The sequence below is a fragment of the Doryrhamphus excisus genome, linkage group LG11 (genome assembly GCF_037039965.1).
Source record: "Doryrhamphus excisus strain RoL-2023G ecotype Guam linkage group LG11, RoL_Dexc_Guam_v1.1, whole genome shotgun sequence".
Classification (NCBI taxonomy): domain Eukaryota; kingdom Metazoa; phylum Chordata; class Actinopteri; order Syngnathiformes; family Syngnathidae; genus Doryrhamphus; species Doryrhamphus excisus.
Window position 1 is genome coordinate 17818144 of NC_136367.1, and position 23439 is coordinate 17841582.

At 41.9% G+C, this 23439-nt stretch overlaps 1 protein-coding gene across 1 annotated transcript; it reads right to left on the minus strand.

Moving 5' to 3' along the window:
• Positions 1-4551: 4551 nt before the first annotated feature.
• On the minus strand, positions 4552-20138 carry LOC131129688 (macrophage-stimulating protein receptor-like). The gene is made up of 21 exons (XM_058073472.2): positions 20061-20138; positions 17492-18750; positions 14480-14650; positions 14275-14397; positions 13092-13262; positions 12856-13022; positions 12658-12787; positions 11686-11822; positions 11435-11614; positions 11262-11361; positions 10101-10334; positions 9872-10018; positions 8967-9129; positions 8803-8892; positions 7504-7707; positions 7356-7436; positions 7091-7272; positions 6905-7014; positions 6590-6755; positions 5486-5622; positions 4552-5398 (listed from the first exon to the last, which is right to left on the minus strand). Exons 2-21 carry the CDS (start codon positions 18665-18667, stop codon positions 5173-5175), a joined length of 4095 nt encoding a protein of 1364 aa, XP_057929455.2. The 5' UTR covers positions 18668-18750; positions 20061-20138; the 3' UTR covers positions 4552-5172.
• Positions 20139-23439: the final 3301 nt, after the last annotated feature.

The window sequence follows — 23439 nt, forward strand, 5'->3', positions numbered from 1 at the left end:
GACTTGTCAGTGGTTGGATTTGCTGGATTGTGTATTTGCATGCACGATCCACAATCCACAATCCACAATCCACAATCCACAATCCACAATCCACAATCCACAATCCACAATCCACATGCATGCTATGGGATGGTTAAGTTGCTGTCCGTTTTCTCTCATACTGTAGGACGCTGTGACCGACAATTTTATTGCTTTTGAAACTGTGACTTTCCCATAGAGTGCTATACCCTGAAAGTGGTGACTGACCCATGCCTAGATCCAGGCCGTCAGGTTCCCTTCCAAATTCCCTCATCCAGTCCCCCGCCTGCCACAAAGCCCAAACTTTGCACCCTCCCGACAGGCGTAGGGGTGTAGGGCCTGTCTGTGGTCCATTGCAGCTTGCTGAAATTCTATATTTGCTCTTGAGCAAAAGGAATCGTGTTTGCGATGCTAAACCTAAGCTTCTGTGTACCGCCGTGACTTTCTCGGTTACTATTTGCAGACACTTGTAGAAAATTCATCACATTGGGACGGTTTTTTGCCTCTGCGCAGTGTCACAGATGATACCCTCACACTTGGAGTAGAACATTTGGTGCTCTTTCAGGTAACCATAGCGACCACAATGTTGCGAGACCGGATGTCCATACTGTTGATCAGAGTGCATCTATGAATGCTGTTGTCAAAGCAACCACTCCATTTCACGCCGCACGTCACTGCTGGGGGGGGGATTAGCTTAGAAGTCATGAGATATGCACGCAAGCAACTGACATTGAACTTTTTTTTTTTTTGTAAAGGCTCACATATCAATGATAAAAAATGGACACTTTAATTTGATTTTTGCGTCATGCTCTCCGGACCGAGCCCCAAAGTTTGATATCCCCGTGATTACTTAATGTCTGCCCATAAACGTAATTTGTCTTGGAGTTCTCCTGCGCTAATACTGAGCTTATAAGGGCCCCTTGTCTCTGTGCCGCTGGTTAAGCGCTTTTATTAAACAATGAAAGCAGCTTGCAAATTGCTGCGCTTATTACTGGGAAGAAGTGTTTTATGCACGGTTATTCTATGGAAATGTCCTACTGCTCATCTAATAGTCATAAAAATGCAAACCCCAAACCATTATGCTAAACTTTAAGTCTACCAAGTATTGGAAAAGCAAAGAAACTGGCCATATTTGCATTTTTTACTCATCTTTTCCAGTCCGTATATGTTGCATTTCAGCCCAAATATTGGAGTGAAAGACGGGTATGTTATGCACTTTAATGAATATAAACCCGAGTGCGCTCTCCTCCATACATACGAACCATCCTGTTATTTGACTGCACACACAGATAGATTATAGCGCACGGATCAGGCAGTTTGCTAATTTTTAACCATATCTTTCTGCCTTCCTACACACCTCTGGTATCAAATGATGGTTGCCATAGAAACAGGCTCACAAGCCACAACATGGCTTTTGGAGGACAAACACAGAGCAACATAAGAGAAAGTATTATTTTTATATTTTATAGGATAGGTTTATTGCAGTGTGACTTTTAATTCTGTAGTTGTGCTTGCTCCGTAAGGTCGCCGTGTACTGCTCGGGCCGACATTTTCATTGACTCTGACCTGCTATGAATCCACTCTGGTCTCAGTGTGACAATATTCCTGGAGAAAAGCATCAAACGCCTCATCCGCAAACTTCTTTCAATTGAAATTCAATTGGGAGTGAATGTCATTGGTTACGGAGTCCGACTACTGCAAACACAGAACGGGAAACAAGACATTCTGTAACAGCAAACAGGGAAGAAAAAAAAAAGCTTGGCTTGGATGACTCGGTCGATTCACCATGCAACAGAAGCCATCACATGCTCAGCTGCTTCCAAAGATGGAATCTGGAGTGTCAAGAAGCCAAGGAAACAGCCTTAGCAAGCAGCGCTACTTTGTACCCTCGTCAGTGCAACGTTTGTGTCATCAAAGCAATGAGCCGCTACATTTGGCCTTGGCAGCAAAATAGTTGAGGCTTTTCAACACAAATATGGCTTGGCTTACAGTCGGCCCTCGCAACATTGGCGTTCTTCAGAAGTTCATTCAAAAACAATGGCTGTTTTGTGCTGGACTATCGTTTATTATTCATCGCAATGAGGTGCACAGCAGTACATGTGGTACGGTAGTTCATGAGGAACCGGCCTACCTAACCTTAGCCACCACTCATTAGTTCCTCAGTAACTACTCTACACATTTCTGTGCCTTAGTTGCTCCGTAACTGATCTCAATTGATGTGCCTTTGTCATTAGTTCTTCCTTAGTTCCTTTGTAACTACTCTACATGTACATGCCTTAGACATTAGTTTTTCACTAGTCCCTCGGTAACTACTCTAAATTCATATGCCTTAGTCATTACATCTTCATAAGTTCATTAATAACTACTCTAAATTTCTGTGCTTTAGTCATTAGTTCTTCAGTAACTACTCTACTTGGTAATTCCTCAGTGGCTACTCTAAATCTCCGTGCCTTAGTTATTATTTCTTCATTAGTTCCTCAGTAACTACTCTAAATGTTTGTGCCTTCGTCATTAGTTTTTCACTAGTCCCTCAGTAACTAATCTAAACTCACATGCCTTTGTCATTAGTTTTTCACTAGTCCCTCAGTAACTACTCTAAATTAACATGCCTTCGTCATTAGTTTTTCACTAGTCCCTCAGTAACTACTCTAAATTGACATGCCTTAGACATTAGTCCCTCAGTAACTACTCTAAATGCATATGCCTCAGTCATTACCTCTTCATTAGTTCATTAATAACTACTCTAAATTTCTGTGTCTTAGTCATTAGTTCTTCAGTAACTACTCTACTTGTTAATTCCTCAGTGGCTACTTTCAATCTCTGTGCCTTAGTCATTATTTCTTCATTAGTTCCTCAGTAACTACTCTAAATGTATGTGCCTTAGTCATTCGTTTTTCACCAGTTCCTCAGTGACTACTCTAAATGTATGTGCCTTCGGCATTAGTTTTTCACTAGTCCCTGAGTAACTACTCTAAATTCACATGCCTTCGTCATTAGTTTTCACTAGTCCCTCAGTAAATACTCTAAATTCACACGCTTTAGACATCAGTTCTTCTGTAACTACTCTACTCATTAGTTCCTTAGTAACAACTCTAAATTAATACGCCTTAGTCATGTCATCTTCATTAGTTCATTAGTAACTACTCTAAATTGCTGTGCCTTAGCCATTAGTTTCCTATTAGTTCCTCAGTAACTACTCAAAATTTGAACAAGCCTGAAACATACAGAAAAGTCATGCCTTTTCCAATTTGCCGCCATGGTGATAAGCAAATGGATGCTGATTTACAAGCGTAGTTAGCTGCAAGGTGGCGTCTTTGGAAGTCTTTCATTGCTCTGAAAACGTGTCAGCGCCTCTCAGTAATAATCCCATCTGCCGAGACATTCACTGCGAGAGCTGACACAAGAACAAACATAACACTTCTCTCCATCTGCGACCTCCCGGCTCCTCATCCACACTCTTTCAATGCGCGGCAACAATGGCCGAGTGCAACGAAGAGCGAGGAAGACTGTCTGGCTTTTTCAGGTATGACAAACTCAAGGATAGACAAATTCAATTCAGAGGAGAAAAAGTGAGGCAACTGCTGCAAAAGCTGTTTGCGTGGATGAGATCCGGTCGCTTGAGAAAAGCTTTCAGAAGGCGGCAAGGCCGTGATGTTGGGGTCCAATGCAGACAAGGACAAAGTCTTTTACTGCTTTCAAAATAACGCACTACATGGCGTACACAGGAGGCATGGGAAAATGACAGTCACGCAAGGTCAAAGCAGACAAAGGAGCAAACAAGCGTCAAACAAACAAACCGACTGGCACAAAGCTTTTCAAAAAAGTATTAATTAACAAATGGTGGCTGTTGCTATGGCCTCTTATTAGTCCAAAAATATGGTCCTGTTATAAGACATTACCTTTCACACTACATGTAGACTACTACTACACACTGAATACACTTACCTTGGCCAAGGCCAACATTACAAAATGCGCATGCGCGCCAGCTTTTGCGCACTTACCTGAAAGGGCTGGAAAGGTCACGTGACCATTCAATGCATTGTGGGCCGGCGGGCGCCATTTTTGAGAGCAAGAGCTTTTGTTTACATCCCAATTGGAGCTTTGAGAGCTACATACACAACCTAATGAGCAGTGTCAAAGCTTCCTGAATGTTAATCATTAGTACCTGTAATTGCTATGACATAAACCATGAAATATGTCTAAATAATGTAGCCTTGTAGTACAGACGCCATCTCGTATGGCTTCACAAATGTCAGGCAATTTACATAAAGTTTTTATCGTGAAATAACACCTATGCTAATACTTTTTCCACACAAACACTTAATACATACCGGCAAAAGATATCTGCAGTGTTTTTTTCTCCACAGGGACATCACGTAGTACATCCCGGCACCTTCACGAGTTTGCTTGATTGATGCAACTACACTTTGTTAATAAAGTTCTATTCAAAACTAAGGCATTCTTGTCTTGTAATACCAGACACGACCGCCACAGGGCGCTGAAACACAAGAGTAACAAGTCATTTTCACTTCAACACTGCACAGAACAATTTTATTTAAAAAAAAGTTGTGGTAGTATGGCTGTCACTGAAGTTGATGGGTGTTTGTTCTGTTTTCTAATTGACACCTTTGTGCTGACGTAGTACGTCGCATCACTGCGGCAGCCGGTGTTCACCTCCCATCTAATGCGTTGAGTGCCCTCTAGTGGTGATAAATGATACTGTACAACCCTCACTACCCAGTAAGCTCAGTTGGTGTCACTGTTAAATTAATATGAGGTACATACGTATCTCATAGAAATGCTCTAAACAAGATACAGTAGATTCATGTTGATCTGGTGCACTGATTTAATTCATTGAAGTCTCTATACACAGAAATAATTAACATCCAGAAAAAAAGGTTGACCCCTGAGCATGAGTTAGAATTCATTTAATGCTAACTTGCACAAATGTCTAAAATGTACTCTACATTCATTTGGCCTCACTCTTGTTTCACATCTATTTTTTTGCTATTGTAACAGAACGTGGGACTCTCGTCTGCCAAGTCTTTTTCGAGGAGAAAGCAAGCGTCTGAGGTGCCACAGTTTGAGCACATGATAAATAAATTCCCTCCTTGTACTCCCTGAGCTGGAACTTCAAGTCTTTCTAGCCGCTCCTCAGCCGTCGGCGTGACCATCCGAGTCTGAACCCTCGGCTTTGTCCGCAGACGCGGTCAGTGACGGGTACGGCCTGGGCTGGTCCAGGTTGACGTAGTTGACCTTCAGGTTGATGTAGTGCTCTCCTGTGAGACAAGACAGGATGTGCTGCACGTCCGCCACCAGGCTGTGGAACGTTGGCCTGGACTCGGGCTCTGGGTCCCAGCACGCCAGCATGATGGTGTAGCTGTGGAACCGTGGCATGATCAGGATTGCGCAAATGCGTCTTACAAAAATATGAAATGACGAGCTTGTTTGCTTCAGAGGATCTTACAGAGTATCGGGGCAGTACTGCGGCTGCGGAAGCCGACGCCCCTTCAGTAAGTAGTGTGTGATGTCGTAAGGGTCCACGTCCGGATATGGACTGGCCCCTCGGGTCAGCAGCTCCCACACCAGCACGCCATAGGACCACTAAAAAGACATTTCTCCCACTCTTAGTAACATGCACGCACAACATAGGAAAACATGACATGACACACTCGGGTCCTGAGCTTTGCCAGGTCACTAGTGTGTGTGTGAGTGACGGGAAAAAAAGCTCCCTAGTGTATTATACAACCAATGTCTGGGATGAGGGACTTTGTTTTTTAGGAAGATTTTGAGTCATCAGAAGTCAAATAGTCAATCTTGTAGTCTTGTTGATATTTCATTTTAATTTCTGCATTATTATCACGTTCTTCCTCATTTCCTTGACAAAGTGCCTTCATAAATTGCTCTAAAATCCACGTTGGACATGCAATTATGTGTCATAATAATAATAATGAAAAATAAATATAGTTTGAGTTGAATTAAGAAATAGATGACTGAATAAAAAATCTAAAAAAATTAAAAAAGGTGTAAAATGATAAGAAAAAAATAATTTAAAATAAGTGTAAAAAATAATAAAAATAAAAATGACTTTAGAATATAAAATAAAAAATAAATATGAGTTAAAAGTTTATAAAAGATAAAAAATGACTTCAATAAAAGTCAAAAAAATATTGAAAAATAAAAACAAATAAAAGTGTAAAAAGTAATACAAGTAATATGACTTAAAAAGTTAAAAAAATAATTAAAATGAATAAAAACATTAATAAAAATGAGTAGTGTTAAAAATTAATTTAAAAATGACTGAAATGAGTAAAAAGTAATAAAAAAATTAAACAAATTAAAGTAAAAAAACATAAAAATTAATAAAAATGACTTAAATAAAAGTAAAAAAAACAAAATAAGTAAAATAAAACAAAGTCTAAAAAGTGATACAAATACAAATAAAAGACTTAAAATAAAAAAGTGTAAACATGAATAAAAACAAACAAGACAATATCGAGACCAGGTTGAGACCCTTTGAGGACCCCTGCTCTCGCCAGGTCTTCATGCACCGAGTGGGTAGTTTACTCACCACGTCCGACTTGGTGGTGAACTTCTGTGTTTGCAGGCTTTCGATGGCCATCCACTTGACGGGTAACTTTGCCCGTTTGTGGTCTTGGATGCTGTAGTACTCCTTGTCGTAGATGTCCCTCGCCATGCCAAAGTCGGCCACCTTTACCGTGAAGGTTTCGTCCAGCCTACGCTCACACAATCATAGCAGATGGTTTCAAACACCAGCAGCGTTATTGGCTTTCATCGCCAAAAGATGGCAGCATCACACCGAGCGTGTATGCGGCCGCGGCGTAGGCCTCGAGGTCACGTGGTCGAGTTTAGCATCAACACTCACATGCAGTTACGTGCAGCCAGGTCTCTGTGCACAAATTTCTTCTGAGCCAAGTACTGCATCCCCTTGGCAACCTGGAGTCCAAAGCCCACCAGGTCTTTCACGGTGGGATTCTGTGGAGGACAGATGCAAACGTAGCACACCAGGAAGTAAAAAAAAAAAAAAAAGACCAACCGCAGGAAGTTTTACCCTCTGAGGCGAGCGTATGAAGTGACGCACATCCCCGTGCTTCATGTACGGCAGAACCACCAGGGGGAGCCCTTCTTTGGGCAGCATGATGCCGAGCAGAGACAGGATGTTGGCGTGGTGGAAGCCCTTCATGATGATGCCCTCTCTGAGAAACTGGTCCACTTCCTTTAAGTCTGTGATGCCTGTTGATGCAGTTGAAGTCACGTGTTAAAGATGAAGACGCGTGTAAGATCACGTGTGTCATACGACGCGTGCGTGTTCATACGGTTCAGGGATTTAACAGCACAGTGGATCTCCTGCTTATTGCTGTCTTTCAGATATCCGTGATAAACCGTCCCAAAGTGTCCTGTGTCAGAAGACGCAACATGAACATGGAACGATGCGATCAAGGGTGCCAAACAATCCAGACTCGCCTTTCCCGATGATTTGGCTATCTTCCACCCTGAGCATCTCGGCAGGGATGAGGACGTCTTTCACCTCCTCCAGCAGATCCGAGTTGAGGCTGACCATGGAGATGTTGTCCTGCGGCATCAGCGGGACGGCGAGGTGATCGTAGCTGGCGGCGTACAACAGCCCTTGGAAGGCCATCCCTCCGGAAGCTGACGTTTGGTTGGAGTCTGTCAGAGCACACAGGTCAGGCAAAGCGGAAAAGGCATCACCACCGTGACAATTCCTTATTTACATACTAACTCCTTATTTACATACTAACTCCTTATTTCTAAAATCACAAATACTTGCTGATATAGTTCATCTTCAAACAGCTAAAATAATGCATTAGGCTAAAAAATAACCAATTAGCTAAAAATGTCATCCAATATTTATAGGAGAAATATGATCTCAGGGAAGAACTACATTTCAAACACTTCCATGCTAGGACTACGTTAAAAAGCCATAGCATTTCAGTATGTGGAATCAAACTATGGAATGGATTGAGTAAGGAAATCAAACAATGCACAACGATGAGCCAATTCAAGAAACAATACAAGCAGTTGATGTTTGCTCAATACAAGGATGAAGAGTCTTGAACCAGTCATGATGTGCTATATATATCACTATATTGACACTTACTATGGTACCCATTATGTCATTGGATGCTCATATCACCTCCTACTTCGGTAAGAGGTACATTATTTAAAAATAAATAAATAAATAAAATAAACTGTATTATGGAAAGCAGGAAGTGAACAAATGTAACAGTTACTGATTGTAAAAGTACCAGATGAAGGGGTAGGATTTAATAAGCTTTGCTTCTTCCTACTCCTTTTGGACATGTGGAACTGGGAACTAATTATGGGATGTACTCAATTGTGCGGACTCTGCTCGGGTCGGTTGTGGCGAAGAGGGAGCCGAGAGTCGAAAGGCAAAGCTCTCAATTTGGTAGTGGATCTACGTTCCTACGTAGCAAGATAATGGTGTCTTGGCGGTAGCGTGATTTGGGGCTGCATGAATGCTGCCGAGCTACGGTTCAACTAACGGAGGCATGAATTCTAACCTGACGTGACATTGTTATACCCTCCAGCTGTGTCCTTTGTGTGAATATGACCATTGTTAGCTACCATTGTTCGCTGCTTTAATTCTCTCAGACAGGAAATCAACAAAAGCCACTTAGGTTGTTTATGGGGTCCTCTTCCAGTCCTCAATGGGGGCATCACAGACCTGGCAGCAGCTTCACAATGTCACACGGCACAAGCCAGATTGTGTTGATGTCTTACTCTGTCTGTAGTCGCCTGTCGGGGACGGTTCATCATGGCCGCCCCTGCGACTCATGGACAGCCTGGTTGATAAACGACTCTCAATGTTGGCTGAAAGCACAGACGTCATCCGTGACACAAAGGAAAGCAAGTGAGAAGCGACCAGTAGAGGACAAGCTCCTCACCTCTCTTCTTCTTCCGCAAATGAATCATCACTAGTAAGGCTATGCCGGCGCCCGCCAGCGAGGCAAAGATGACGCCCAGCACGATGGCCGCGATGACCGTGTCGTTGTTGTCGTCCTCATAGAGGACCATGCCCACGTCGTGGACGTCCCCGTTCACAGAGACCTGTAGCCATCAAAATCAAATAGACAATATCTTTTAAAAATCTGTTTAACATTTTTTTAAAAATCAAATAAAATTATCAAAAGAATCTAATAAAATGTAAGGTTGTTTAAAAAAATAAATCAAATAAAATTAAAATTTCTAAAATTAAAATGTACTGTAATGTATTTAATAATTGTAAAAATCATCTAATAAAATTAGAATTTGTGTAGAAAAGTAATAAAATTATAATTTGTAAAAAAAAAATATATATATAAATATATAAAATGTATATATAAAAACCCAATACAAAAATCAATTTGTAAAAAACATAAAAATTGTGTAAAAAAGTAATAAAATTATAATTTGTAAATATATATATATATATATATATATATATATATATATATATATATATATATATATATATATATATATATATATATAAAATGTATATATAAAAACCCAATTAAAAAATCAATTTGTAAAAAAGATTGAATTAAATTTTGGTTTGTTTAAAAAAGTAATAAAATTACAATTTGTAAAAAAAAATACTTGTGAAGACATCTATTAACATTAAAATATGTTTTAAGTAAAACATTTTTTTTCCATATTTTTTTTTAAATTTAAGTTAAAAGTCTGATAAAATGACAATGTGTAATAAAAAAGTAATAATAATGAAATGTAGTAAAGATACTGAATATAATACTGTGTAGATGGTATTTGGAGTGTATTAACAGTTAACAGGATTAACAGGATGGCGTACCCTGACAGGCAGTCCCTCGCTGGGGATTGGTTGCTTCTTGGGAAGCCTGCAGGTCAGCTCGTTCAGCAGAACCTGAGCGTTACAGTCCACGCCCCCGATGGTCATGCTGATCTTCATGCAGGAGTTGACGGCGTTCAGTTTGCGATGCTGTCGTGTAGCACGACATTGGAAGTCTGAGATTAAATACGTCACGTGGAGGTTGAGGTCAAGCCAAAGCGTGCAAACCTACGTGCAGCGAAACTTCGTTCTCTCCGGGTTTAAGGAGCAACACGTTGTCATCGTTTTCGAACGGGATGACTTTGGCGTCAGGGTGGTAGTCGAAACGTCTCTTCCATAAGTTTCTTTTTTGATCCATGTGAATGAAAAGCTCTCCGATGTCGGACTTGTCCTCCAGCATGTCATAGGAAGGCAACACAGGGGAGCGGCACACCATGTGGGTGGCGTTCCTGGGGCCGCTACACTCCTGCAAGGAAATATCGTGAGTGGCGGTGAGGGTTGCCTTCCTTCCCACGTGAGCTTTGCCAATCTGGGATGAAAATAGGGATTCACAGGGCTAGGGATTCATGTCTAGATGTAGCATTCTGGTTCTCCTCCCACTCCGAGTGGAAGTGGTATGTTTTTGGCTTCTTAAGTTTAGACGAGGTCTAGTGGTTAGTGCGCAGACCTCACAGCTAGGAGACCAGGGTTCAATTCCACCCATCTCTGTGTGGAGTTTGCATGTTCTCCCCGTGCATGCGTGGGTTTTCTCCAGATACTCCGGTTTCCTCCCACATTCCAAAAGCATGCTAGGTTAATTGGCAACTCCAAATTGTCCATAGGTATGAATGTGAGTGTGAATGGTTGTTTGTCTATATGTGCCCTGTGATTGGCTGGCCACCAGTCCAGGGTGTACCCCGCCTCTCGCCCCAAGACAGCTGGGATAGGCTCCAGCACCCCCGCGACCCTCGTGAGGAAAAAGCGGTAGAAAATGAATGAATGAATGAATGAATGAAGTTTAGAAGAATTAAATTTGAGGCTAACAGGTTAGCTTGCGAGCATTCGGCTATCTCGAGTCCCTGCAGCATAACGGGGGCTGTAAATAAGAATAATAGGAGTGTACAGACGACTATAGGGGTGTTATTTAATGTCTACAGGACTCTAATAATGTTACAAACGTTTTTTTTTAAATCTAGTTACCAAAATATTCAATTTATTAATATTTAATCTAATATTAACTGTTGTATTTTGCATTTATTCCCGCAAAGTGACTGCTCCTTTTTCCATTTTTGCTGTTGTTTTTTTGTATTTTCTTGTTTAATTCTATTTTTAGAATGTGCCGAGGGCCAATAAAAAAAAATACAGCATGTGCCGTGGCGTGTTTGCAGAATGTGTATTTCATTTTATTTCTTACCTGCACTTGGGGTTCCATCGTGGATGTTTTGGAAGAGTACTGGACCACAGTGGTGTGTGCAGAGTCCAGACTTTGACCTTCTATCAGCAGCTTGGAGCCACTGAATGCCAGCATCAACAAAACAAGTCCATTATATTCAAGCTGATGCGAGGCGTCACTTCATTCCGTCCTACCTGAAGAATCCGCAGTGAGGATACACGGAGGTTATGACGGGGTTCTTCTTGTACACAAACATCTTGGCAGTGGTGACCTCAAAGCTGTCGATGACGACTTTGACGGGAAAAGTCCCAACGCCCGTCGCAGCCTCGGTGAGGCACACGATGGAAGACAACGTGTCGTTTCCTGCCGGTGCGCTACACGGCAACACAGAAGAAGTTGAAGCCGACTGAGGCTTTCTGCAATGAAACGGTTCTGTGGTGCTCACCTTTGAATGGCACACTTCCTGTCAGCGATGAAGGCCTGCCTCTGTAGCCCCGAATTAAGGAAGCGGCCCGTCAGCGTGACCAGGGTGCCGCCAAACACAGGACCATGCTCCGGCTTGATTTCTGTGATGCTGGGCTCCTAATTAGATGGAGCTATGACTTTACCACAAGTACTGCAAATGCTCCAAGTATTCAGTATTCACTCCATCTATAAGGCAGGAGTAGGGAACCTATGGCTGGAGAGCCAGATGTGGCACACTTTATATATTATCCTTGAACATGTTCAGGGTATGCCCCATGAAAGTAATTCAGTTTTTTCCACACTTTATACAGTATCCTTGAACATGTTAGAGGATCTGCTCCTATAAAAGTGACAACTATATATTTTTTTAACCCTTTACATATTATCCTTGAACATGTTCAAGGTCTGCTCATGAAAGTAATTCATTTTATTTCACACTTTATACAGTATCCTTGAACATGTTAGAGGATCTGCTAATATAAAAGTGACAATAACTACATTTTTAACGCTTTACATATTATCCTTGAACATGTTCACGGCCTGCCCCTATGAAAGTAATTAACATTTTTTCACATTTTATACAGTATCCTTGAACATGCTAGAGGATCTGCTAATATAAAAGTGACAATAACTACATTTTTTAACGCTTTCCATATTATCCTTGAACATGTTCAAGGGCCTGCTCTTGATGAAAGTGACAGTAATAACTAACTTTTTTTTACGAGTTTCATGGAATTCTTGCATTCAGTGTTTTTTCAACAATATTTTATGTGTTTTGAAAGTAATTAACTTTTTTCACACTTTACATAGCATCCTTGAACTTTTTCAAGGGTCTGCTCCTATGAAAGTGATAGTAATAAGTAACTTTTCTTTTTTTTACTGTTTCATGGAATTCTTGCATTCAGTGTTTTTATGTTTTTTTAATGTGTTTTATGTGTTTTGTGAATCTCACCACAAGAGAGAAGCCGGACACTCGGGCTGTGCCTTCAATGGAGTAGTCCCCCCTCACCTTTCCCTCGTGCACTTCCAAAGTGATGGTGAGGTTGTGGTTGGACACTTTCTCCTTGACTTTGCAAACAAGCCTGCATGGGAAAGATTGAATCCCCATTGGAAGCCTTGGTACCTTTGTGTTGCATCTTTTGCTACTCACATTTGACTGCTGCTTTTGAAAGGCAGGACACGACACGGCGTCTCGGAGCCCACTGTGACCACGTGGGTGATACCGTCGATGATGGCCGGCCTCAGAGGCGACTGAAACTCTCTCCCGCAGAGCGTCAGCTCGGTTTCTCCGCCAGCCGGTACCGTCTTGGGGAAAAACTGCCAAAGAGAAATTCATCTCTCAAGGAAGCCATGAGTGTGAGGTTTAAAGTGGCGGATGCTGAGTACCTCCGTGATGACCGGTGCACAAGAATGCTGGTTCCATAGAGAGGTGCACTCGTGTTGCCTGGCGCACGCACCCGAGCACCAGCCGCAGTTCATGAAGCGTGGCGCCATCAAACACATGGAGCACGTCACAAAGTGTGCACAGCCCGGCCCGATGGAGGGCACCCGAAACAACTGGACCCGGGAGAAAGCAAGACAAGGATGAAGAACTAAAAAGACTCAGGACGTGTATTAAAAGCAGGGGTGTGACGGCACAACATGGCGGTACGGTGGCACCTTGGTTAGCACACGCCCCGGTTAGCGTACTATTTGGTTATTCATTCATTCATTTTCTACCGCTTTTTCCTCACGAGGGTCGCGGGGGTGCTGGAGCCTATCCCAGCTGTCTTCGGGCGAGAGGCGGGGTACACCCTGGACTGGTGGCCAGCCAATCACAGGGCACATATAGACAAACAACCATTCACACTCACATTCATACCTATGGACAATTTGGAGTCGCTAATTAACCTAGCATGTTTTTGGAATGTGGGAGGAAACCGGAGTACCCGGAGAAAACCCACGCATGCACGGGCAAAACATGCAAACTCCACACAGAGATGGCCGAGGGTGGAATTGAACCCTGGTCTCCTCGCTGTGAGGTCTGCGCGCTAACCACTAGACTGTACTATTTGGTTAAAGGTGAAAATTCACTACAACATTTTTCAATTCTTGGTGCCTGTTATTAATACACGATGGGTTCTTCGTGTATTTGTTTATTTGTTAGCAGCCTAATAGCTAGCGAATGCATGGAAACAGGAAGTCAGCTCTGTCATCAGCATGATTCTGTAGTTCAGTTCCTGTCAAGGACGTTTTGTGATGGAAAAAATATCATGAGAACACAGCTTACAACATTCTTTGGCCCCATTGTGGGTTATTTTGTGTGATCAAAATAAAATCAGAGACCTGTGGCGTAACGCTATTCGTCAACCGTTGATGATGTAGTATATGGGTGACGGAGCTAGCTTTGTGATAAAAATCCGGTATAGGCACGCAGCTGGACCTGCACAACGTATTAACGTATTAACACAACAAGATGCGTGCTATTTTGTATGCTAGCAGGGACATGCAAACCAAAACAAAATGCTCAGCAGCTGTGCATGCGTTAACCAAATTTCCACCCTAGTGAGTATGATTCCACGCTGATCACCTGATTTCCAGCCACAAAAAGAAGCAAGTGTTCGTTGTAGACGGCTGCGTTCCTGGATATTTCGTTCTCTCCAAGAGAATAGTTGGCAAACACAAAAAAAGGTTTGTGCAATGTGACAATCACCTGAAAGAGCAAAGATGGCAGCGTTGAGGAAGAAAAATCAACGGTGCTACAAACACATGAGGAGCAAAATAAGCTGGATGACCTGCAGCAGCCTCCCATCTGAAGTCCCAAAGTGGCCCAGCGTCTGTGTGCCGCTGATGGTGACCAGGACGGATGTGAGGAGGACGTCCCTCATTCGGCTGTTGAAGAGGTCCAGTCTGTAGAAGGGCTTGGACACCAGCGTGGGTTTGGCCGAGCACGTGTCGTTGCCTGACTGTGAGGAAGACAGACGTAAAGGTTGGTGGGGATGCGGTGGGGATGCGGTGGGGATGCGGTGGTGATGCGGTGGTGATGCGGTGGTGATGCGGTGGTGATGCGGTGCCGTGGAGCACAACGGGGGATGCACCTATCCTGTTCTGCAGCACAGCACCGGCGGCCAAACCCCTCTTAGCGAGGCCCACGCAGTGAGAAATGACAGAATTTTGGACATATGCTAAGACGCTATTTCAAGAAAAACATATACATAAACTGTGAGTATTCCGCCTGTGAATGACGCTGTCACCAAGGGCTAGCGGGGCGTCGTAGTAGTTAGTTTTCATGTTAGTTGCTAACGCTGTAATACTGGAAAGGGTACGTATGCTGTCATGAAAATGGCTGCAGAAATTGCTGGATCCTGCACATGCTTTAAGCATATGAAAATATTCCACTATGAAGCAAATAAGTGGTCTAACTCTTTTAGTCTCCGCAGTCGCACTCCAAACGGAATAAAGTTGAGCTATTTGAGCTCAGGGTGCGCTGCTAAAGGCCATTTATCTCCGCAAAAAAAAGACAGAAAGACAGTCCCTCCTCCTCTTCCTCCTCCTCCACCTTTTTATCAGCCGGATTTATTACTTGTTTGCTGCCAGGCATTCCTGTCCGTGTACGCACGACTGCATGTGGGCTCAAAGGACACGGCTTCAACGCCATAAAAAAAGGACACGCCACACCTTGGACATGAAACGCTGCATCCATATGGTGGAGATAAGCCGCACGGCCGCCTGCTTATTTGACCGCCCTTGTGCAGATGGATCTTTGGGATCATACACACGTACAGCAGGGGGGGGGGGCATTTTTATTGGCCTGTGGGACATTCTAAAAATGTCACTTAACCGGGAAACTTTAGAAAAACAAAGGGGGAAATCGGTAATAATTTTGCAAGAATAAAGTCAGAAATATTAAAAAAAAAAGTTGCAATCAAACAAGAAAAAGTTGCAATTTTACGAGTATAACATTTTAACATTATGAGAAAAAACAGCGTCCTTCTCTTAGCACTAAGTAGAAATATTACAGAAAAAAATATGTTATTGATATAATGAACAACAATGAATAAAGTTGTATTTTTGTTGGAAAATTTGGTTGCAGAAAAAGTGTTAATGTTAGAAGAACAAAGTGACTTAACCGGGAAACTTTAGGAAAAACAAAGGGGGAAATCAGTAATAATTTTGCAAGAATAAAGTCAAAATATTAAGAGAAAAAAGTTGCAATCAAACAAGAAAAAGTTGCAATTTTACGAGTATAACATTTTAACATTATGAGAAAAAACAGCGTCCTTCTCTTAGCACTAAGTAGAAATATTACAGAAAAAAATATGTTATTGATATAATGAACAACAATGAATAAAGTTGTATTTTTGTTGGAAAATTTGGTTGCAGAAAAAGTGTTAATGTTAGAAGAACAAAGTGACTTAACCGGGAAACTTTAGGAAAAACAAAGGGGGAAATCAGTAATAATTTTGCAAGAATAAAGTCAAAATATTAAGAGAAAAAAGTTGCAAACAAAAAAGAAAAAGTTGCAATTTTATGAGTATAACAATTTAATGCTAAGAGAAAAAACAGCGTCCTTCTCTTAGCATTAAGTAGAAATATTACAGAAAAATATATGTTATTGACATAATAAACAACAATGAATAAAGTTGGATTTTTGTTGGAAAATTAGGTTGCAGAAAAAGTGATAATGTTACAAGAACAAAGTCACTTAACCGGGAAACTTTAGAAAAACAAAGGGGGAAATCAGTAACAATTTTGCAAGAATAAAGTCAAAATATTAAGAGAAAAAAGTTGCAATCAAACAAGAAAAAGTTGCAATTTTACGAGTATAACAATTTAATATTACGAAGATAAACAACGTCCTTCTCGTAGCATTAAGTAGAAATATTACAGAAAAAATGTTATTGGTATAATGAACAACAATGAATAAAGTTGTACTTTTGTTGGAAAATTTGGTTATAATGTTAGAAGAATAAAGCCAAAAATATTAGAAATAAATATGAGAAAAAAGTTGTCAATATCAACAATACACTTTATGAGAAAAATATTCTCATTTTGGAAAGTTAACTTGTGGAAAAAAAGTGGTAATGTTAGGAGAATAAAGTCTAAATATTATGAGGGAAAAATCTAAATAACGAGAAATAACAAGAAGAACTTTTACCAAGTTGAAATAGTTGCATAACATAATAACAACAAATAACATGACAGCCGTCCAGAATGGGGCCCTCGGCGTGGAGACCCCCCCTGTGTACCATATGAGCAAGTCTTTTAGATGACGTATCTGTCTACTGTAAACCTACTGAGTCATGCGCCCCTCCCAGTCTTTTTTCTTTCTTTCTTTTTTTTCACTTTCCTTTTCTTTCTTCACGGCATGCGCTACCTATCAGGTGCTCAACTCGCTCAAGCAAGTCAAATATGAAAATCATATTAGTATAATACTGTGATTGGCCGGTGACAAGTCCAGGGTGTACCCCGCCTCTCGCCCAGCACCCCCCGCGACCCTCGTGAGGATAAAAACAGGTAGAAAGAGGCAGCTAAGAATGGGACACACCAACATTTCCATCATGTCGGCACATTGTTATTATTATTCTTATTGTTACACAGCGGCTCGCGGCAAGCTGCAGCACATGCTCATGCAATTAGCTGCCTCTTTTTTTAGCTGTTTTGATATCTTTATAACACACGGTAAAGAGAAATGTATTGTCTCACATAAGGATTGTGGATGATGGGCTAAAAAGTGCACTTGTCCTTTAAGAAAATGTCTTCCTATCTCAGGCTAACTTATGACCGTTGCCGTAGTAGCCACTCACCTCATGTGGGCAGTTCTCGCAGGTCTGGTAGTGACACAGTCCTCTGGATAATTGTTCCGGGCTGGACCTGCAGCAGTCCTCCACGCCCCTCTCGATGTTATTGTTGATAGCGCTCAGGCGGAAGGCGCACAGCGCAGAGTTTTTCTGGGGTTCGCCCATCTCGTTCACCTCAGCAAAGACGCCATAGAGGATGTCCTCCGTCTCAGACACCCTCAGCTCCTCGGCAAGATCCTTCCCCGCGCGGCCAAAGTGGGCCGCCATGAGCCCGTTGTACACAACATCCCGGTAAGCTTCTCTGCGGCGCCTCTTGGGCTCGTACCTGCACTCCAGGACCAGCTCCCGATACGTCCACACCTCATGAATCCCCACGGGGAGCCTGCCTAGACGAGTCTGAAAGGCCGAGTAGGCCTTAGAGGGGTTCTCCCTCTGCAGGGACAGGAAGTAGACAAACTCCTGTGTGGCGAAGCTGTAGATGTAATCGATATTGTACAAGTGTCTCAGGTGGGGCAGCACGGTCAGGCCCTCCATCACCATTTGGAAGCCGTCTTCCGTGGAAAGCGGCCTCACAACAGACACTGACCTCCGTGGGAACCTCTGCACCACTTTGTCATTTACAGAGGCGGCGACAAAGAAGTAGGACGTGGCCGCCTGTTCCACGATGGTGACCTTGGTGCCCAGTGGACTGGCAAGACAGTCTGGACAGTTGGACGCAGAGTTCTGGCCTTCTTTGTATAAACAGCGAGGCTCGGGTGGCATGAGCTCGACATCGATGAAGAAACAGATGCCGTGTTGGGTGCTGCCGCAAACGTACAAGTAAGGCAGGATGAGCAGAGCGGCGTCCAACAGCAGCACCTGGTTGTCCGTGTCCACCGGATCGCCTGGATCCACGTCCACATTGCACAGGTTGCACGTTTCACACTCCGGACTCCCAACGGGCCCCGTTTTCACCTCCCATATTTTGCTCAAGTCGTCATCTAGCGCCTCCAGCAGGTTCCGCGACGCCACATACGTCTGCCACGTCACAGAGTTCACCACCAGGTTCTGGATGGAGCTTCCGCTTTGGAAGCTGGGCAGCGAGTATTTCACAGAGAAGTCCAGCACCGTGCGAGGACCCGGGGGACAGATGTAGGCTTGTGTCCACGTGCATAGCGTCAACAAGGTGACCCACGCCAGCATCTCAACCGTACGACTCTGGTGGCGTGGCGTGCTACCGAGAAGACACTCCTTCACACCTGGAGAACATCCTGGACCAGCTCTGCCTGCACGACACGACGACATTTTACATCCAAAGCTTTTCTACCGAGGGTGAAAAATCACAGCATGCATCTTTGTCACTTCCATATTTAGGAAGCTGGGCTAGAGCTTATATTATTATAGAACTTATATTCCACATGAAAAGTGCAGCTCAGCATTGTCATGTACATACACTAGGTCAATGCCCAAATATTACAACTTTCCTCTTAAATCAGCTTCATTTTCTTCTCTTAATATGATAAATTTATTCCCATAATAGGATAACTTTATTCCCACAATATTATGACTTTATTCCCATAATAGTATGACTTCATCCCCATAATAGTTTAACTTTATTTCCATATTACGACTTTATTTTCATAATATCATGAATTTATTCCCATAATATTCTGACTTTATTCCCATAATATTACAACTTTATTTCCATATTATGAATTTATTCCCATAATATTCTGACTTTATTCCCATAATATTACAACTTTATTTCCATAATATTATGAATTTATTCCCATTAAATTCTGACTTTATTCCCATAATATTATGACTTCGTTACCATAATATTATGACTTTGTTGCCATAATATTATTACTTTATTCCCATAATATTATGACTTCATTACCATAATATTATGACTTTGTTGCCATAATATTATGACTTTATTCCCATAATACTATGACTTTATTCTTATAATAGTATAACTTAATTCCTATAATATTATGCCTTTATTCCCATAATATAATAGCATTATGGATTTTTCTGCAATGTAATCTTCCAATAACTGCAGATTACTGCAGATTTCTCCTTTGTGGTTTTTTTCAAGTTTTCTTGAGAAATTAAATATTGACAATGTGCTGTGGGCCAGAAATGGCCACACTTTGGACCACCTGTTTTATAGGCACCACACATGCAGACTCTTTTTTTAAAGCCGGTTTTTTAGCTTATTTTTGTTCATTCCTGTAGTAGTAATGGCGATGTATTGACACACGGCACAGGAGTGGAGGTATCTGAGAGGGAATGAGAGCAACTGGGCGAGACAAGACTTGCTAGAACATGCCATGCAGCCATGGAGACACTCAGTTCACAAACATACAGTAAATAAAGACGAAAACATCCCAATTCATTAGCATTTTTTCAAGTGTTCCATTCATAATCGCTTAACATAGAAACAACTCCCAGAATGAACTATTATCAACTCTTACTACACCAATGAGTCAAATCTTATGCTAATACTGCTACAGAAGTAATCGTGACGTCACTTCTTTAAAAGTGAATGTTTAAAAATAGGTTTTGAAATAAATATTTAGTGGAGGCTCACCTGACAGGACGACTTCCAGTCTGTAGTTTGCATATACTTCAATCTCAACAAGCAGCCGCAAGCTCGTAAAGTTTGCCCAAGAAAAGACCGGATGTTTACTCTGTTTTTCTTCAATATTAAAGCACGAGGGCGTAACAAAACGTAAAAATCATATAAGATCAACCCTTTTCATTTAAAGATTTATTTTTAAAAACTAAAATAACAGTATTTAAGATTGTTAAAGTGAATTAAAAGTCTACTGTGTTATAAAACGCTGTATTTGCACCTTAATGTGAAAGTTTCTGCCCGGAATCGCGTATTAGCTCAGCTTCTTTGTAGGTGATTATCCTGTGGCGCGTCAGCCGCACCCGCTAAGGAAGTAAGGAAGAAATTGCGCAACCTGACCACCAGACATCCTCATTATTTCTTTGTCATCATCATTTCTACAAAGCACGATGCAACAGTTTCACTAGAATTGATCATATTTGGCACTGATGGAGAAATAGTTGCTCTGTTCTTTCTCAGCTCCTGCAATGCTTAGCCAAAAATGCATTTCTTGGAGATAGGAGGTGATCTGGTATGAGAAGAATGTCTCCTGAACATTGCAGCTCAGTAAAAATTACATTTTAAACACTAAAAAAAACTACAGTAATGTCATGAAACCAAAGTAAATAATGTGACACATGGCTGCCTACGTATGACTAATTAACAACCGCTAATCCTGCAAGAGGAAGCTTTTAATGACGCCCAAAGATGGCATGATTTAGGAAGTTAAACATCTACCAAAGGATCCAAAGGTCAACAACAGACGTCTGCATTGTTTAACGCTTCAAACTTCATGGTGCAATAATGCACTATTTGCTATCCAAAAAATGCATTTTGATTGGAGTGGAGGCCAAATACAAAAAAAACACTTCTAAACATGACTCATGCACAAATCACTGCAGTGCCATCCGGTGGATGTGGATGGTCATTGCACCACTTAGCCCCATGATGAAAGTACACGTGTCTTGTTTCTTGTCATGCCTCCACATCACACTTCTGTAGCTGGTGCCCAAAGTGTGGCCCGGTGCCCATTTACGGCCCGTGGCTTCTTCTTTATTGGCCCTCAGAACGTTCCAAAATTACAATAAAATGAAAAATACTTTAAAAACAACAGCAAAAATGCAACAAAAAAATAGTTTGTTGATTTTAAAACAATTAGTCCAGCCCTGTTCTAGCAGTTATGAGTCATGTGAAGTCGTGACTAAATGATGTCACGGAATAAAAGATTGATTAAGATTTATTTGAATCCCTGCCAGACCGAGTATGTCGACACTGACGACAAATACTTCCGAGGGCTTTGGTTTAGTCACCATGGCGATCTTAAAAGAGCACTTCAGCTTTTCCATCATGAAAGCCCGGTGAACCTTGCGACACCACTTTGCTGAACAGCAAAAAGTGTTTATTCTTCCGTGGTTCCATGTGCTCTTGAAAAGACAGGGATGGATGGGGGGGGAAAAACACTTTTCCGAACTATAAACGTAGCTAGAATGTTGTATTCTGGTGTTAAACCATGTCACAGTTTCATATAATGAGCCCTAAAAGAAGTTAAGAATGGCTCTGAACGCTTGTTTAAAAGTTTTTTCCACTGTGACGTCACATGGAGACAGACTTCCTTATATGGGCGTGCCCACTACGTGCTGTTAGCTATACAAGCTAAGTGGGACAAATCACAGCAGAGTGGAATAAATTAAAACAGTTTGGAAATCCAGTTGGAATAGGTTCAGTTGGTGGAAGATCTAGAAAGCTCCATGTGGGTTATGGTGTGGAGCTGCTCTACAGGAGTCCACTACTCAATACAAAGGGCCCAATGGCTTATGAGCGGAATAGGTCCCCTTTAATACTGCCATCGTCTACTCTCCTGTGTTCTTAAGGTGTGCTTGCCAGCAGAGTCCAGCAGAGGGCAGACTGGGCCTTGTAAAATGATGCTGTTCCCTTGATGATGACGGCGTGCAGGAAATGGTTGTGATTTCCTGCATTATCCTGTCCTACTTGTACTTCCTATGTGTTGGATGCACCCTTGTAGATAAAGCATGTCATCAACTGTGTGTTATTATTCATCACGGTGGATTTGGAGGACTTTCTGATGCCGAGTGAAAGCTGCCACCACCACTGGGACAAGTTCAACAGAGTGAGATTGCATCTGTGCAGAATGATGTCTCCATGTTTGTATAAACAAGCGGTGCAGCTTACATAACCGACCAGGCTACACCCTTAAATGTAATACATGCATTAAAAAAAATATGGCGTTTTACTCAGGTAGAATGTGAGGTAAGATGAGCTGCTTGTAAAAGTGTTTTATAAAGTGTTTTATTGTTGCATGAAGTCATGACCGTGTTTAACAAACAGGAACATGTGTCGGAGTCAACAACAGCATTTTACCCTGCCAGAGTAACTTGATGACTAAGTAACGATGGATTTGGGGTCATTCTTGTGTTCTGCAGGGTCAACGTTAGAGGAAGCCCAAACTGGCTCTGCATTGGAGCATTTCCTCAGGTATCGCCCAGCATTTCACACACTGAGCACAGAGTGGTGACTTCCCTTACGTTATGCTCATGTTGTTATGCTATTATGCTTTTTCCACTTTTCCGACCTATAAATGTCGTTAGAATGTTGTATTCTCGTATTAAACCATGCCCACGTTTCAGATAATGAAGTTACTTCCTTGGAAGTAAGCCCTGAAAGAAGTTTGTGATGGCTAAAAACACTCGGTTTCAAAGGGCATGGTAAAAATGTCCCTTTGTGATGTCACAGAGGGGCTGACTTCCTTATATGGGCGTAGCTGTAAGCCAGATAAACGCTCTTCCCTCCCTTAAGCTCTGCTTCCTCCGCCCTCTCCCTAGCCCTGCTGCTGTCTTTGAAAGCTTAGGCAGAAGTTATTATATTTGGTAATAATTTCATATGTCAATGGCATTTCACACGGGACTCGAGTCAGGGGTCTCCAGCCAGTAGACCACGAGGTCTCTCAATGTGTTCTCCAATGACTTTATTCATTTATTATAAGTCCCATACCCTCTATATAAGAAAGTGGGGTCGTAGTTAGGAAGCACTTGTGTGTGACCAATCACAGCAGAGTGGGTGTGCCCGGAGGCAGGCCATAGGTGGAATAAATTAAAACAGACCGTTTTGGTGGGAAGCACAAATCCGAGAAAATCTAGCAGGAATAGGTGCAGATTGTGGAAGATCTGGAAAGTTTTCTATGCGGGTTATGGTGTGTAGCTGCTCTATAGGAGTCAACAAGTCAATACAAAGGGTCGAAAAATGAACATAGAAATATGAAATATTTGGAAAACAGTAAAAAACGGGGGGGGGGCAGTGAAGTGGATCTTTTCCATATGAAAAAGTTGAGGTGAAATAT